General features: G+C 49.6%; 2 protein-coding genes across 2 annotated transcripts; both read right to left on the bottom strand.

Annotated features, from left to right (window-relative positions):
* Window positions 1-531: 531 nt before the first annotated feature.
* Window positions 532-12,674, bottom strand: lrwd1 (leucine-rich repeats and WD repeat domain containing 1). The gene is made up of 15 exons (XM_015367292.2): window positions 12,589-12,674; window positions 11,786-12,020; window positions 11,336-11,455; window positions 10,993-11,139; window positions 10,178-10,288; window positions 9,364-9,693; window positions 8,939-9,056; window positions 8,138-8,247; window positions 7,205-7,412; window positions 6,432-6,504; window positions 5,382-5,522; window positions 4,992-5,095; window positions 4,372-4,533; window positions 3,087-3,196; window positions 532-1,922 (listed from the first exon to the last, which is right to left on the bottom strand). Exons 1-15 carry the CDS (start codon window positions 12,666-12,668, stop codon window positions 1,779-1,781), a joined length of 2,193 nt encoding a protein of 730 aa, XP_015222778.2. The 5' UTR covers window positions 12,669-12,674; the 3' UTR covers window positions 532-1,778.
* A 1,892-nt stretch (window positions 12,675-14,566) lies between these two features.
* On the bottom strand, window positions 14,567-17,272 carry alkbh4 (alkB homolog 4, lysine demthylase). The gene is made up of 3 exons (XM_006640957.3): window positions 17,070-17,272; window positions 15,947-16,141; window positions 14,567-15,280 (listed from the first exon to the last, which is right to left on the bottom strand). The coding sequence occupies exons 1-3, from the start codon at window positions 17,178-17,180 to the stop codon at window positions 14,774-14,776; spliced, it is 813 nt and encodes a 270-aa protein (XP_006641020.2). The 5' UTR covers window positions 17,181-17,272; the 3' UTR covers window positions 14,567-14,773.
* Window positions 17,273-17,712: the final 440 nt, after the last annotated feature.

The raw sequence follows: 17,712 nt of genomic DNA on the forward strand, positions 1-17,712 counted from the left end.
GACTGGCGCCGCCACACCCCGCTTCCCCAGCGCCTTCTCGCTGGCAATAGCACACGGGCCGGCGCGGTTGGGCGGCCACGCCAACTGGGTCGAGCTGAACTGGATGGCCCTTGCGCCCCAGACAGACTGACTGCCTGCCACAGCACCACGGCGTCCGGCGCTTTGGCCGGGATTGGTAATAAACGCACATTGAGCCTCCACTATCTCTTCCATCTTCAAACCGCTGCATGCACTCGGGGTGGCTGGGGAGCAGAAGCCCATCTCGGAAAGCAACAGGTGCAGGACTGGGCTCCACGGTATGTGGAGATACTGGGACAGGGATATAAGCGAGTAGCTGATCTGCAGCTACAGTAGCCCTTCAGGATTACAGCTCACTAGTGAAGAAACACATGAGCCTGTACCAGACTCACTGCTCCTTCAAGATTGTTATCAGTGCTCTACATCCTGCACTAGTAAAACAAATTTGATTATTATCGAAATTGGAGGATTAGGTAATAGAGTAGAAGCTTTAAAAGAAACTCGAAATTATTTAAAATTCTGAAGTCTTTTAATGTAGACAAATGCAGAGTGTTACAGGCAGGTAGCAAAAACAAAGCTACAAAGATATGATTTGAAACACTGAGCTTGTAGGAGCAACACACAAGACACTTGTTGACACAAACCATTTACATGTTCTACACAATGTGAAACAAATTAAAAGGCAATGTTACAGTGTAAAATATTAATCAGAGGGGATTATGTTAAAGTTGTACAAAACTACTAGGTACACTACCTCATTCATGCTGTTGTCTGCAGTTTGGGACACTGCTGCTCTGGTATCAGTCAAGAGCAGAACAGCCAGATGCATTTTTCACATAATCACAATTTCCTGCATTCCCTGAGCATTAATCTCTTACAACTATTTAAAATACAGGGGAGCATGTTAAAAAAAAAAACAGAAATTTGGTACACTAATGATTTACTAATTGAGGACTACTGGCATGGTCTCCTTTAAAGAATGTAAAAAAAGGCTACAAATGAGATGTCACTTTGCTTTCTGCTTTACTCCTTTGGGTGCCATCAGATAACCGATTCCAGGATTAAATCCTGCTGTAACATGTAGTTTGTCATGCTATCCAACCTATGCCTGCATGCCTGGGTAGCTTGTTCCAGACCCTCACCACCCTTAGTGTATAGATGTGTATCCAGCCCACAGAGGCCACAGCAGCCCAAGGTGGGGAGTCTGCCGGCTTCTTAACCTTGTAGACCAGAGGCTCCTGATCCCAGTCCTGGAAAAGTCATAGGTGTCCACTGGGCTTTTTAAACCTTTCAGACACCAGGCACCTTAAGACCAGGGAAAAGCTGTTAAACTGCTCCAATGAAAGTTATGACTGGATCAATGGGGATGTTAGCAGATACAGCCGCTCTTCCGGACTGCTGCTGGGGAGAGGAGCCCATGAAACAGGACTCTGGGCTCCTTCCCAGAACAATATGAATCCGGAAAAGCTCTGTGGGATTTTTTCACAAGGATCTAATTCACCTGGAGACAGCGAAGGCTCACGGGTCCTGCCGATCTGGAAATCCTTTCTTTCTACACCGCAAGTTGGCCCACACCTCCAGATGACACAGGACATCCCGGGGCGTCGGGAAATGGACACAAGACACAGAGGGAAAGACTTGGAGCCGGGGGGGGAAAAGAGAGGGGTCTTAGGAAAGGCAGAGGAAGACGAGGAGTGGAACGAGGAAGCCAGGAACCGAGAAGACTCCCAGCAAGCCAGATGCAAGGAGGGCGCCCTCACTCAGACCCTCTTCCATATCACCGCCATGTTCTTGTCCGTCAGGGCCACCAGGTACCGCAGCTTGGGGTCCAGGGCCACACTGTTAACCGAGGGCCCCCGTACGGGGCCGTGATCCTTCCGGACAGGGGCCGGCCACTCCAGCACCTGGCACGACAAGGAGACAGCTGGCGTTTTTGTCCTCACTGGGCAAGCGCCACGAACACAAACAAAATAACAAATGAAATGTCAGAGGACCGATGTCCCCCGCATGAGGAGGTGGCACGCAGACATCCTGGGGAGACACTGGACAGGCTCGACCTCCCAGCGCTGGGGGGTGATGCTCCTGGTGCTGTAAGGGACTGCATATTCACTCACAGAAACCTCATACCGGGATTATCCCATTCTTCCCTTTTCTAACAGCTTAATCCATGCAGGATCAAGGGGGAGACGAAGCCTGTCCTGGCAAGCAATGGGCGCAAGGTGGGGTACACCCTGCACAGGACGCCAGTCCATCACAGGACACACACTGACACAGACACACTACTAGCATGTCTGTGGACTGTCTGAGGAAACCCACAGCAGCATGGGGAGAACGTACAAACTCCAGACCGACAGCACCCTGAGAACTGAACCAAGGACCCCAGCGTTGCGAGACCGCAATGCTAATCACTGCGCCCCTGTGCTGTCCCACACTGGGATTATTTTTCTCTAAAATTAAACAAGGGGTATAAGGAGGAAATAGTGCTCATAAAAAGTTTACCTCCTAATGGTTAAATCTCTAATTCTTGGGGGTCTATAATGGGCTCTGAGCCCTGATTATGAGAATTGAGTTCCACAGTGGTCAGTGCTTATTCACACAAACAAAATCACCTCCCACACTGGGGCTCCTGGTATATCTGATCCCAGATCTGAGCTCATCATCTGACCTGCTCATTAGCTGATCCAATTGACCACTTACAAGCGATGAAAAGGCATTTACCTTGGCTGGCTCAGGGTGGCTTTAGTGAAAGGCTGATTTAGTGGAAGCTGATGTGTGCGTGTGGGCCAGAACATTCGGACCAGGAGAGAAACTGGGTACGATGACAGGGTGGCTCCTGCCCAGCTGTCGCCAAGTAACTTGTCTGCCTCCACCCATCCCTTTCCTAACAGCTTCTTCCACATCAGGGCCGCAGGGGAGCCAGAGTCTAACCTAGCTGGCAGCAGGCACAGGGCAGGGAACGCCCTGGTGGGACAGCAGCCCATTGCATGGCACACACACAGGCACAAAGCAAAGGAAGGCTGAGCGAGTGTGTTCAGGCTGGAATTGTGACGGTCTGCGATGACTCTCACCTGAGTCGGGGAGAGGAGTTTCCCAGCTTTAGCTCTGCTCTCTAGTTGGTCTTCGAGGTGGTACGTCCACAAACCCCCCTTCTCGTCCCCACACACCACGTACCCCTCACCTGCGGACAGGCACACACAGCTCAGGCAGGGAGGAAGACTCCCCAGACGCACAGTAGTCCCAGACGACCCTCCACAGCGGGACAGTTGAAAACAGACCAGCAGGAAGGTGAACAGAACAGGAAGAAAACAAGGCAGGAACTACAAGTGCAGCCCTGTCAATATTCAGGGGAGCTGTGCTGTTAGAAAGTGATCCGGTCAGAGCAGGTGTTCCCAAACCCCCGGGGCTCTGGTTGAGAAGGTTCTCCCTGGGCATAATGTTCAGCTCCAGCCGAGGTGGCTGGTCTGGCCCAAGTCTAATCTCTGCACAGTCCAGCTGATGCAGGAGTCACAGGAATGTGTCAGTTAAAGGCCACATGGTCAAGTAGACACAAAGTGGCAGCATGCAGGCTAGAGAAGATGGCTGAAATGAAGTCGGCCCTTGTTCTCAGGTTTAAATTAGCCAGTAATTTTACTGAGGGGCTTTCCACCCAGTTGTGCAATGGGGCGTCTCAGCACAAGCACACTTGGGCAGTATTTCTAGCCTATAAATATATAATTTGCTTTGGGTGTTTTTATTCAAATTAATGTACGCTCTTGGATTTAAGAAGCATCACGTGCCAGGTAAGGGATACAGAACTGTGCTGTCTCTCAGCTACAGCCTCTCCAGTCTGACCAGTTCTTTAACTCTGCAGCTTGACAGCCCCTAACCAAGTAGATCACCCTAAATTACCTGCTTTTTAAACAGCAGGAACACTTGCAAGTTACTGATCAATAAAACAAGTAATTTGAGAGATGAAGGGTCTTCTTATTTGTGCTGTCAGATCACCAAATGAACACACCACCTTATTAATTCATCAAATCTTTGATTGAATGGTTACCTACAATATCTGCTGGACTGGATCTCTGTAAAACCAGGGCCGAGTCTTAAATAAATCAATAGCTCAATTAAAAAGGTCTAGAAAACTTGAAGCGGAGGAATTGGGGACCACGACTAAGATCGTAAAAGAAGGCAACAGTAATTTCAACCCATTAGACTTCCTGGGTTTTTAGCGATTCAACAACATAAGAGGACTAGGTGGTTCCTTGAGGAATCGGAGTCACTTTCTCGTTTCAAAGGTGCCCCGTTCTTCGGCCTCCTTCTCATTGGTGAAAACCCAGCACTCCTCAGGGCAGCCGGCGGTATGTGCGCACTCACCTGGGCAGGTGCTGAGAGACAGGTACGGCAGGTCAGTGCCGGACCACTGCAGCTCGGCCAGGAGGACAGCACGCGCCTCCTTCCTGCTCCTGCCCGACCGCGAGGCGAGGGTCTTGCTCCAGCTCCACACGTAGATGGAGCCCTGCATGTGACTCTTGGAGACTGACGCAAAAGGATGGGACACGGGAGGCACAGCTCAGCTTCTTCGTAGGACGAAATCAAATGCTACCTTTCCTCACAACACTGACTCTCTCGTGAATTGCTCCTGCCAGACGAGCAGCCAGACTTTGCATAGCTCCTTAACGTCAAACAAACTCTGGGGAAGGCGAATCCGCACACCAACATTACAACAGTACTGGCTCTGTGGGTCTGTGCTTAGAAAAAGACTCTCGACAAGGGCCCCGTGAAAGATTCTGTGGAAACAAGTCATCCTATACAGAACTATAGTTAAAAAAGTGCTATTTGCATCCTAAAAGAAAAAAATCAATTAAGGGAACTATTTAGAGAACATTATCACTGAGCACAACAAAGTTTTTTTTCCACTGACACAGTGGGACAGGGCTCTCTCTCTCTCTCCACCTCAGGGTTGTATGGAAATGCAGAAAAGAAGCAGGACATACCTATGACGTCATCGCTGAGGAATGCCATCCCGTCAATGGTGCGGTAATTATTTTCCTTGTCTTCCTTTGCATACACAGGGAACAGGATCTCAAACTCACTGGACCTGTCAGAGAGACAGAGAGTGAAAGGGACGCGCACTGCATTCTGAGATCAGGTACTCAACCGGGCTTCTCCAACCCCTCACACAAACCAATGTGCTCTGCGGGAGATTTTTCACTGTACATCCTTGCTGCCCAATCCCAGCAGGAGCCCAGCAGTCAGCTCACACAGGTAGAATTTGCAACACTCATGAAACACTCAGGCCGATCTCTTCGGATCAGGTCGGACCCAACGCATTTCAAAACTCTTGGTCTGGAGTCGGTTTGACAATCCTGACGGCGCTTGCTCACCTCTTCAGCTGGCTCTTGCTGAGCTGGATGTCAAAGCAGTGCAGGCCCTTGTCGCAGGCAGCCAGCAGGTGGCGCTCTGGTGAGGAGGGGGGCATATTCAGGTGGAGGGGAATGGTGTTGGCGTCCAGTGTCAGTAACTGGCTGCAGAGAAACAAAGGAGCGAGGCGATGAACACACAGCTTCTAAAGCTAGCCAGCAGTGTGGACACAACACGATATCCTGAAACATCAGAGTCCAGTCTGGTCCAAGATGTCCGTAAAGGTTCTCCTGGGGTACCGGCGAGACCAGCACCTGTCAAGATCATTACTATTTGCGTTCTTCTGGCCGTTCTTTTAAAAAGGTCCCACAACAGCACAGTCAACGTATGTACATTTTCAGACATGGACCCATTTTCATGAGGTCTACAAGGTCAAGGAAGCATGAACACAGCGCAAAAAAAAATCAAAGCTCCAAGCATACTTCCAGAAGCCACAGTCCATTCAGTGAATGCGAGTACTGACTGTAAAAACACTTTGATAACAACCCTGGTATTCCCAAAGGACAAAGCTGTTCTTTTGCAGGAAGGGACAATGCAATAATACACACTGTACTACACACTGGGAGGCGCAACTGCTGATGTCATGAGGGGCACAATGTGAACAGAAGAGTCTACCGTGCCCTCTTTTCCCTCATATTCTCAAACTGAGAGGATCTGCACTGAGAGGATACATCAATAGAAATGATCCACGCCTCTACTGCCTCTGCTTCTCCCACATGGCCACACTTTCCTCAGGTCTTCGAATATCTACAGAGACCTGTAATTATCTGTTCCTTTCCTTATTCTGTCTGTTATTGTGACTACTCACTCCACGTTTTCCTTGTTGCTTTCTGGAGTCTGGTTTTAGATGGTAAGAAACATTCTTGATGATGAAACGCAGCAGACTGGCAGTACTCTCCTCATCACCGACGCCAGAGAATTCATCCTTATTCTGCATTACTGAGCACTGATGCAATTAGGCAGAAGGCCCACACCTCGTTATACAATCCAGGCCCTCTGACCCTCTTCTTTACCTGACTTTGAAGTTGTAGTCGCTGTCCACTCCACCGATGTCCCACAGCACGATCCTGTTGTCATACGCTCCCGCTGCGAGCAAGCAATCGATGGAAAGTTGTCATTTTTAGAGCTGTGCAACATAATTTCGCCATCTTCACTCATCAACATCAGTCACAGCGCAAATCCACAGGGATAAGAGTTTTCTTTCATAAGCACATAAACCAAATGGATTTTCCTTTCTTCTTTTGGAAGACAACCTTTTTCTCAGTACTCAAAAATACGCATAAAGAGTTATCGCAGAGGAACTGTTTGGAAATTATGTCAATGTCGGAGATGCACGGTCCCGAATCTGCACGCATGTTCTTTGCTTTACAACAGAATGAGGGCTCTCCTGAATTAACAGATACCAAAAACAGCCAGAGCTGACTGAAAGATGGACAAAGAAGGGAAGGGAACAGTATTCTGAAACAAGCAGCAGTGGGAATAATAACTCCTGTGCCGGTGTGTGGGTTTCAGCTCTGCTCTTTTCACTGGCCTCAGGTCTAACATCTCTGACAGAACAGAGCCGGTGTGAAGTTGCTCCGTCTCAGACTCTTTTAATGTGAAGGCTTGGGGCCAGTGGTAAGGCTCTGTTGGCAACTAGCAGACTCCGGAGGCAAAGTTTTTTCTCCGCAATGTCACAATCCAAAATAAGGAGCAATGGGACCAACACTCTGAAATATGGAAGATGCTTCGATGTTCTCACAGTGTCTCGCTGCGCCTGGCCGGGGCTCGCGTGGCGGGTACTCACTGAACAGGAAGCTGCCCCGGTGGGGGCAGAACCGCAGGGCGGACAGGGCCCGGCGGCTGGCCCGGAACTCCCCGTAGGCGCAGTTGGCCCGGGCGTGGATCAGCTTCACTACCCCCCTCCTGCCCCCCACCGCCAACACGCCGCACGGCCGCACCCCCCCTCCGGCGCGGGACATGGGCACACTGGACCACGCCAGGCAGAAGAACTCCTGGAGAGCAGAGGCGGGACGAGAGGGAGGGGGTGGAAGAGGAGAGACGGCAGGCGGGAACAGAATGAGCACAAATATTTTCATTTCACGCCTTTGCTTTCACAGAGCTGCCTGGATAATGACCAGTCTCCAGCCATCCATTTCCTGACCGCTTCTTCCAATACAGGCCTGATCGGGAGCTGGAGCCTATCCCAGCAAGCAACAGGCGTAAGGCAGGATACACCCTGGGTGGGTCGCCAGTCCTCCACAGGGCACAGAGTGACAGACACAGATACAGACACACCAGGGTAAGTTTTTCCAGAAGCCAATTAAGCTAAGAGTATGTCTTTGACTTTGGACTATGGAAGGAAACCCACGCAAACACAAGGAGAAAATACAGACTCCCCACAGAAAGCACCCCAGGTCCGGAACCGAACCCAGGACCCCAATGCTAGCTACTGCACTGTCGTACAGATAGTGCTCACTGGATCCTCTCTGTGTAGAACTTAGAGCTTCTCTTTGAAAACAGACTCTACTGGCCTCTAGTCTGCAACAGTAGTCCTGCACCTTGGCCAGTCCAGCACCCAGCTTGCTGCCTCTGTCCCCATGCTTGATCCCCCCCCATGCCTGCCTAGTGCTCAGGGGCAGGGCTCGGACGGGGAGGGGTCTCCAGGGCAGAGCTCTGCAGTCTCTTCAGCAGGGAGCGTGGCAGGAGGGACATGGTCAGCCATCGGCGAAGGACTCACCTCTCCCGGGACTTTGTACTTCTTGAGCACCCGCCCCGTCTCGCAGTCGATCAGGCACACCGACTCGCCCCCGCAGGTGGCCACGGTGCGGGACGTCCGCTGGCCGGATTCTGCGAGAGGCAGGCAGCAGAGAGGACACTTCTTGACATGAAGCACTGGCATGTCACAGCACAAACTGGGAGCTCTGCGCAACCACCATGCTCTCACAAGCTCCTTTCTTCAAGGAAGGTTCAAAAAAGCTCTCAGCTTACCGCAGATGTATTACTTTCAGCAAACCTTCCATTTCTGTTGGCCTTTTTTTGCCTGTAACAATTGTGTTCTACTTCAAGGTGGATGGAACTGGCTCCAATACCGCAAAGAGTGATCAACAAAGGTAACTGCCTCTCACCTGCCCACTCATTGAGACACTTTAACACGCCCTGAGCTCCACAGCGGCCGACAGGAGAGTTAGCACTGATTGGAGGAATGGCAGGACTCTCTCCGATGTCACCGCAAGCCTACAAGTGCCCAGGAGGCTACAGGAATCATGTCAGGAATCAGGAAGCATTGGCCAACCAATCCTGACCTTACCTCCATGAGCTCTACTGTTAGTTAGTAGACAGGACATGCCAGTTAGTGACAGGAACCAGGCTTCAAGAACGCCTCAGTCAAACTGCAACTGACCTGCACTCCCCATTTAAGCCGTTTCAAGATAACCCAACTGGATGCAAACATCTTCAATGTACACTAGCAAACTTCTTGTTTCCGTGTCCCACCCATCACTGGGTGGCAACTGACAGTTCCTCCACCCCACACACTTACCCCCACTGTCCACACTGGGCTCAAAGGCACAGGCCCACAGCTGGGTGCTGAAGTCCTCAGGGCTGTCCTGCTTGCTGTGACACTGGAGGACATGCAGGGGCTCCAGACACACGGGCTTCTGGGAAAGATACCAAGTGATGGGCGACACAAGGACAGAGAGAAGGAAAAGTCAATTATTCAGGTTTCTAAGTGCAACTTTTGAAACTTTACAAATAAATAGCACAAGTACAGGGCATAAAATTTCCTTAATTAAGACAAACAGGAATTTGTGTTTCCTTATTTCTGAAACCGACTGCTACAGTTTGTACAAGAGCTAGCAAAACCTGAAATGGAGCGGACAGCTACGCAATGGGAGTCTTACATCATCCCCACTCCGTCTAGCAGTGGGAGGTAAGGGGACCGGAGTAATGGCCACTCTGAACAACCTTGGGGTTCGTGCTTTTTCGGGGTGTCCTCTTCTCGCTCTCCGCTGGCTGGGGGTTTGTGGGAGCTTTGGTAGGGGTCCCAGGATGCCGGGAAAGCGCTGAGGGTTTTTGGCAGTTGGCGGTACGAAGGCTCTTCCGTGGACTTCCCGAAACCGACTCTTTCCCGGGACTCTCCATCGTCCTCTTGGGCCGGCCCGGCTCCGTCTGCAAGCGGGATGGTTTTTGGGGGCTGGCTTTGGGGGGGGCGTCATCAGCCTGTCGCTGTTTTTTGAGGGCCCCCTCGCTGGGACTGGAGGCAGCACCCTTCCTCTTCGCAGGGGTGCGGGGGCCCTTGGATCAAACACACAATGAAACACGGGTTCAATTTTCAAGACCCTAAAAGAAGCGTCATCCCAAAATAATGGAACCCTCTGAAGTTCTCTCTTGCGTTTACAGCCTTAAAGAACATTCGCCCAGATGAACAAAAGGAAGCACAGTGCTGCTGTGGGCAGCATTGCTGCTGCGCAGTGCTGGGGCTCTGGGTTCAATTCCAGACCTGAGGTGCTATCTGTGTGGAGTTTGCATGTTCTTCCCAGGTTTGTGTGGGTTCTCTCTGGATGCTCCAGTTTCCTCCCACAGTCTACAGCCATGCCTATTCTGGGAGAATTGGCCCTGGTGTGTGTGTGTCCGTGTGTCCTGTCTTTCACCCCTTGCTTGCTGGGATAGGCTCTGCTGATTGGGAATCAGTGCTTAGAAAAGGATGGATGGGTAAATTGCTCTGTTAGAAGTACTGCATAAAACAATACTTTTACAAGACATAAAACAAGACTCTTACAGCGCCTGTGTTGTCTTTTACGGCGTCTGGCTCAGCCTGCTTTTTCTCGGTTCCCTCCTCCTTGTCCCCCTGTGCCAGCGTCTGCAGCAGCTCTTTAGCAATCCCCTCCAGCTGGAAGACACAACAGGCACAGCGAGGACTGAGAAATCCGGATACGAATGAACCCCCAGGACCCCCTGGCTGTGAGTAACTGCATTTGCCCAACTCTCGATCACAAAGCTCCTTTCACTTCGAAGGCAACACACAGGGGTGACACACAGCAGCCAGGTCCAGGGGAGGAGGGAGAAACTGCCACACGAATTAAGGCAGATCTTTAGGGAAGACCTGATTTTCCACGTTTTTCAAGTTGAATGATTTTAGTTAGCTTCTAAAAAACAGAATTTGGCCATACGAGCGAGGGGACAAAACAAACACAAATTACACACCTGTAAGTTTCTTGCTCTTTTGAACAGTGCCATGGGATCTTTAAAGTTTTTAACGTTTGCCATGGGATCTTGTGGTTCTGAAGACCAGTGTTCGCAGTCTCCATACTGGGGCACTGGACTGGAAAATTACTATTCCAGGAGGAAGTGCGTCAACCACTTGTCCTCCAACAGCACCACTTAGAACATCAGTCTGCTTTACCTTAGAGGTCTCCCGTTTCAGCCCAGCCTTCCTGAGCTCCTCACATCTGGCAAGACCACAGTCATCTCGTAAGAGCGAAAGTATTCCCAGTAGTTTTACTGCACAGCATCTCCAAGACCTCTTCTACACCTTCAAAGCTAGAGCTCACAAAAGGCAGGAAACCCAAGCTGTGCCGAATGCAAGCCACTCACCCGCCAGGTGGTGTAGTCGCTGAGGGAGCTGGGGCCGTATTTGATCTGCGAGCGGGCTGCCTTCACAAACTCCTTCTCCAGGGCCTGGAGCCTCTCGGCTGTGGGAGGCTCCGGCGGCCGGAAGCTGCTCTCCCACAGTGCCTCCACCTGAGGCGAGGAGAAGACCTGAGACACCTTTTCCACAGACAGACACACAAACCGATCGATTCTTGCAAACGGCCCTTCAGAAACATCCAGGAATCCATGTATGGTTTGCAGGAACCTGTAAGGACTTAACACTGCCCAACACCCTCCCTCCCGAGAGCTGATTTCAGACTCCCCCGTTGTGCTTCGAGACGCTTACCCGTTTCCGAAGATTCGCGCTGTTGACGTGGCGCAGGTGACTGGCCGAGGAAGCGACGTCCTTGCCGTTGAACATGCGCAGTTTGGGCAGCAGGAACATCAGTTTGTAATTGTCGCTGACCTGAGACAAACACACAGCAGGCTCTGGTAATCTGCTTTCTCATCCAGACATGGCCATACACCGAGGTGTGTAAAAGCCTTTTAACTTTGCAGACATTTATCTATTATTGTTGTGCTCCCCCCCCATTTGCAATGGAGATAGTTTTAAAACACACAACATTTACATTACCTACTTTTCCTGAAATATACTACATAAAAAAGTATGTTTTACTGATTCAGATTTAACTGAATGAGATTTAGATTAGTTGCAGGGTACGGCAGAAGCAGTGCTGTTTAACGGGTTTGTATGAGCACGTGTCTGTGTGTGACCATGACCGCGCTGGAGCCTTACAGTGAGGTACAGGTTTCCCTCCAGCCTCAGCTCTTCCAGGGCAGTGAGAGACTGCAGTGACAGCACGTCCTCCATCTCATTGTCGGAGCAGTCGAGGGAGCACAGGCGGGGCAGCTGCAGACCGGCGGGCAGCTCCTGCAGACGGTTCCTGGAGAGGTCCAGCTTCTCCAGGCTGCGCAGCCGAGACAGCAGAGGCAGGGGCAGGTCCGCACTGCGCAGATCCAGCCCGGAAAGGCTGTGGGGACGAGCAGGGGGTCAGGCCCAGGAACACCCACACCTCCATACGCACAGTGGGGTCTGAAAGCATTTCTGCAACACTGGGCCACAGGACTCTTTTTTATTCGTCTTATACAAATCTTTTAATAACAAATGGAGTAATTGTTGGACCCAATCAGACAAGTATGTAAACAATTTTCAAGTGTTTACTAATTTAGAAAATGACCAATAAACTGGTAGGAGTGGGGCTACGCTGGAACTGCATTGATCTCCCCACTGTTGCAAAACAAATCACATGGAGCAATTAAACTGCTTATGGAATCAAACATTATCATCCCGTAAAAACTTAGACCACAGGTTGGGAATTTCAAGGCTGTGACCTTATAGTAAATTACCCTATTTTAGTTTTGTTCTAAACAAGTAGCACTGTGCTACTTGTAGTAAGATGCATAAATACTTTTTTTGTTTTCCCTCAAAACAGCGTTGTGGCCCGCAGGTTTAAAAAACCCTGGAACAGCCCAAACTGCCTGGCAGTGGGAGCGCTGGAGAGAGGGGGAAACAGACACCTGGCCAGAGCAGACACTTACTTCAGCCTCCTGACCTGCTCCAGCTTGGCGCATTTGGGGGAGCCCCTCTCCAGCAGGAGCTTCTCCGTGATCTTCGACATGGCCGGTCCAGCACAGCTCGCAGTCGCCTGCACAGACACGGACAGCACGGCCGTGTGAGTCCTCACCCCTCCGCCTATGGGCACCACTGCGCTAGGGCGGAGCTGCACCCGGGTGCGTGACGCCCACTAGAGGCCGGGGCCCCAGAGACGTGGGGACAAAGCGAGAGATCACCTCATAACAAAAGAGCCAGAGGGAACTCTAAAGGTGTTTTCAGGTTTAAATTAAAGGCTTTAAAAAAGGGGCGTGAAACCATATTTTTCTTTTTCGCGAAAGTCGTTAAAGTCAGCCCTAACGCAGGGTGCTTAAAAAAAGAACACCTCTCGACCAACTTTGCATCTCAAAAGCCGGGTGCCCAAGCTGTAGGAAATGTGACTGCAGAAGAAGAAGAAATGAAACACGCCCCCAATGAGAAGAATACAGGGACATTATCTTCACTTTAAATTACAAAAGGCACCGCTTAGTCGTTTCGTTTCGACTACGGCTTTTCGCAATCAACCCCAAAAATTAGCCCCTGCTGTGATGAAACTCGCAAAAGGACTATGGCGAGACCGATCACATACTGTATATAATACTACTGCATCTGCGAGAAACTTCGCGATATTAAAGTTATCTTCATTAAACTGTCAGACATCTAATGCACTTTACAGTTAATTGATATGCACATGATTTTATGAACAGACTGAAAGACCCATTTCTTTGAAGCAAATGTGCTGTGCGTGAAACATTAATTTGCGTGTATACATAAAATAGGCATCTCAAAACTTCCGCCAGTAGCACTTCATGAATACCCCTAAGCACCGGCGACGATTTCAATTCCAAGAAAAAAAAAATACACAATGAGTATCATCTGCCCATTCCATCACCAAACACGTTTCAGTCACTCATACTTTCAAAAAATGATTGATTGGTTTAACAATGTCAGATTCCGGATAAGAGACACACCAGTTGAACGATTCGATGATTACAAAGGTTAAAGCAGCGAATTAAAAAAAGGCAAGAGGCTTTGCAGGAATGTGATAAACTTACTTTCCAGCTGTAGACGTGCAAAAGTTTCCCGGGAAAATTAAACTTTCACCTTTGACCCGGACCGATGACGACACCTAGCACAGCAGTTCCGCCATTTTGTGTGTGGCAAAGACGTACATGAGGTCACATGGTTTAACCCGAGGGGGAAAATGAAATAAGAATCGTATCTTTTTTATCAACTAATTTGCAGTGCTTTATTTTTCTGTTTGATTGCATGATATTGACGGCAATTAATTTGCTTTTCCTGCTCTTTCTAATTATATTCAATAACGACAAAATGTTTAAACGTAAGAAAAGCTGCAAACGAGGTCGCCAACCGTAAATTTGTCCTGCATCCTGAAGAAGCCAGAGTTTGGGCTTCAACCACTCTGCTGGGAGATCTGTTCCAGACACAGACAACTCTGTACGCAAAGAAGCATTTAGTATTTTTCTTAAACTACTTCCTTTCAGTTTCCATCTGTGAGCCAGTGCGTCTTAAAAATAATTACAACACCCACTAATATAATTACTTAAACTACGTACAACCTTACACATGAACTATACACCTTTCTCAACGAACATAATGGAGAACAAAGCCTCAGGCCACCTCCAAAAGCAGGAACATGAACATCACAGCACAAAAAACTGGGATCTATCTGTCTGTTGTGCAGTAATCACTCCAGGTCTGACCTCCTCATGCAGCAGTGAAGTGGTCATAGCCACACTTGAAATTTCTGTGTTTCACCATTCAGCATCCTGTTCCTCTACAACGTTTAGTTTTACCAAACAAAATACCACATTCCTCAGAAGGCGAAGACTCCCTCAAACCACCGCGTGCACGTAGGCTCCATATCCACCACGGGACGTTCAGACAGAACACTGATTCATCTCAGACCTCAAATCAACAGTTTAATAAATACAGTCAAGCACGTACAAACAGCTGAACACAATTTCTTTCAGAATCAAGCTGAGACAACAGAAGAGAGGGATCTCAGCTAAGCACATGGAATATCTTCTCGGGGAGATCCGAACACCTGGGCCACACACCCCTGGGCTCCAGGCCAGAAGGTTTCCGCCCCAGCTGGACTCCCAGGGCCTGCTACACTGGGATCCCCTGAAAGCTGAGGGCTACGTCCAGCAGCTGAGAGCCGAGGTTCTCCTGCTCCCCCCCGGACAGGAACTCCGCAGACAGCTCCCGGAAGGTCACGCAGACCCGGCGGTCCCGAATGTCCTGCCTGCGGACCGCGTGCTCCCACTGGTGCCGCGCCTCCCCGTACAGCGCCAGCAGGGCCCGGCGGGGCAGGGGCACCAGCACCCACACGCCCCCCGCCCCCGCCCGCTCCCGGCTCATGGTGAGCACCGTGGGGGACAGCAGGTTGAGGGTGACCAGGCGCTCGCCCCACAGCCAGGCGTCGTCCAGGTGGGGGTCGATGGCGGAGCCGCGCTGGGGGCTGTAGTCCAGGTTGCACTGCTCCACGGGCTGGAAGCCCCCCAGCAGCGGCGCCCGGCCCATCCTGCGCACCAGCTCCCGGCTGCACGGGGGCAGGCCGCTGAAGCCCCCCAGTCTCACCCGCCGCTTCTTGAAGTTCACCTTGGGCCCGAAGTCCTGGGGGGGAGGAGCACAGTCACTGGGGCACCACAGAACGATGGTCTGACGGTGCGGAAAGACACGTCTCTTATAAAACCCCACACGACGCAGAGACTGGGGAAAGATGCTTGCGGAAATATCAACGATTTTCTGAGATTTAAACTGGACCCTAGAAATCTGCTTCTGGACGAACAGCAGAGGCAGAAAAGTGCCCCTTGGGTAACGTCTGAATCGCAGGCCTGAACCAAATCACCAGAAACCAGTCGAAGCTGGACAGACCTAGCGTTCAGATGTTGAAGATCTCTAGGAACGAAATCTATCTCATGGAAAGAAATACCCACAGAATTAGCCATCAATTTGTAAAAAGATCATCAAAACTGGAAAGCTATGTTGAGACTCTCAGTCATGTGATAGGAACAAAGATGCAACAGACTATACAAATGATGTAAAAAGTAATTCAACACTGTCTGCTTCTTTTTTATGTATGTGGGAAAAAATAATATCATTAGCCCCCGCATAATGACAATAAAGGATGTAAAAAAGCAGATGCAGGGTTTTTCCATGAATCAGCTGTGCATGTCGTTTCCTGGAGAGTGCTGTTCATTTAGAGAAGCACTCGTCGCTGGGGGAAAGAGCACACGGAGAAAAGACACGAGTCACCGAGCGCCTCTCCTGCTACCGGACCTGTTTCCTGCGGCCGGACTGCGAGTCCCTCCAGGCGTCCCGGTCCATCGCGCTCACCAGCTCCTGCTCCTCCGCCTCCGACACGAAGTTCTCCCACAGCAGGACCCCGGGGAACGGGAAGGACTCCTGGACTCCTGGAGCCTCCGCTCTCACCGCCAGCCCCGAGGACGGCTCGTACACGAAGACCCGGCGCGGCTGTGTGGCCAGAGAAACCGCCATGATGTTCACACCTTGCACGGCTCGCTCACGACCTGCCGCAGGGCCTTACCGCCACGCAGCGACACGTGACACGTGCGCATACAAACCCAGACAAACACAAATCCCCCTTTAATGCTGTGCTATACATCTTAACACCTTCACGAGTAAAACAAGAATGTTTAGGAATATTTAAGAGTCTTCTAAAGGAGGAGAGGGGTAATCTGAGAACAGCACCAACAGAGTGCTGGAGACCGTCGGGGAATCCAATCTCTTCAGGCATTTTTTATCAGGGGAAAACAACAGCAAAAAAAGAATTCAGAAAGTGCTTTACAACTCTGCAGTCAGGAACTGTCCAGCTACTATAGTATAAAGATCTATTTTATGGCCCCATCTGCTGGGGATTGTGTCCAAATCCAGTTCCCCAGGATTCTATCCAAAAATTGCTTTAATAAATACAAGTATCCCAACAATAATGATGCTGAATAGAAAACAAAGAATCACATGGAAAAAAGCTGCATCTCAAAGCATTATACAGCACATCAGTTTGCTGTTTCCATTTATTAATGAAAAATTGTGCAAATATAACTTTTCAGATCTTCTCTTAACTGTAGGGTGAACTGCATTTACCAGATGGTGGTCTATATTTTCAGATGATTGATAATGGAGTGTATTATTTAGTCATGAATGTATCGAGTACATTAAAAAGGGGGTAAAGTCTTTTTTTACCATTCGGACTGAAAGCATTCTTAAATGGATTAGTTGTATACAATCCCACAGCTCATTTTTTAAGGTATCCTTGTAGCGGCGAATGTAATGATCAAAACAAAGTAGAGATTCTGAAACTTGATTTTACAGTTTAAATAATGCCAAAGAGCGAAATCTGGTGTATGAAACTTCTCAGTACACGTACAGTGTGACATCGTACCTGCTGTACATTAATCCGGTTGTCCAGTTTCCCATTGCGATTTTCACAGATCAGACAGGAGCGGATTCCTTTACAGGCACAGTTGGCTTGTAACACTTCTTCGTCCGCCATAAAGGTCGACAATCCCACGGTGTAAACACGACCATCAACAGGGAGCGATCATCACACAGCACCACCACAAAAGCCCTCCAGTGTTACATCCAAATGTGCCCCCCGGAACTTCTTTCCGCCAAACATGGTTCCACATTGTAACGGATTCGGGTTCTCCGGGCATGTGCCCTCGAACCTGGGTCTCCGGCGTCATGCAACAGTATCTATACCTAACAGTACAATATCTAATGCGTAAAAAACAGCAGCAGTGATTGTTTAAGAAACAAAATTGAGATATTCTGCAATAAGTGATTGTTACTTCAGTGTCCAGGAAGCTCCCATTCGTTTTTCATTATCCAACAGATAAAGTCTTTGCTTAAGCAAATAAAATCCTAAAAATGAGCATTTACTGTTTTTTAACCCACAGCATGTGAAGAACATCAAACAAATCGATACCCTTAGAAATCCAGGCAGGAGAGTTTTAAAATAAATTTCTCATCGGCTTAATGACTTTTGACGAAAATGAATTGAAACTGGGAGTTCTACAATTTAC

Source organism: Lepisosteus oculatus, chromosome 26 (genome assembly GCF_040954835.1).
Source record: "Lepisosteus oculatus isolate fLepOcu1 chromosome 26, fLepOcu1.hap2, whole genome shotgun sequence".
In the NCBI taxonomy this organism is placed as follows: Eukaryota; Metazoa; Chordata; class Actinopteri; order Semionotiformes; family Lepisosteidae; genus Lepisosteus; species Lepisosteus oculatus.

Excerpts from the sequence above, each read along its gene's own strand:
- lrwd1 (XM_015367292.2), bottom strand. The coding sequence starts at position 12,668 with ATGTCGAAGATCACGGAGAAGCTCCTGCTGGAGAGGGGCTCCCCCAAA. Across the intron at positions 9,694-10,177 it reads TAAAAGACAACACAGGCGCT|GGCCCCCGCACCCCTGCGAA; the intron begins GTAAGAGTCTTG and ends GTTTGATCCAAG. Across the intron at positions 7,413-8,137 it reads AGTACAAAGTCCCGGGAGAG|GAGTTCTTCTGCCTGGCGTG; the intron begins GTGAGTCCTTCG and ends TCTGCTCTCCAG.
- alkbh4 (XM_006640957.3), bottom strand. The coding sequence starts at position 17,180 with ATGGCGGACGAAGAAGTGTTACAAGCCAACTGTGCCTGTAAAGGAATC. Across the intron at positions 16,142-17,069 it reads ACCGGATTAATGTACAGCAG|CCGCGCCGGGTCTTCGTGTA; the intron begins GTACGATGTCAC and ends CTGGCCACACAG. Across the intron at positions 15,281-15,946 it reads AGTCCGGCCGCAGGAAACAG|GACTTCGGGCCCAAGGTGAA; the intron begins GTCCGGTAGCAG and ends CCTCCCCCCCAG.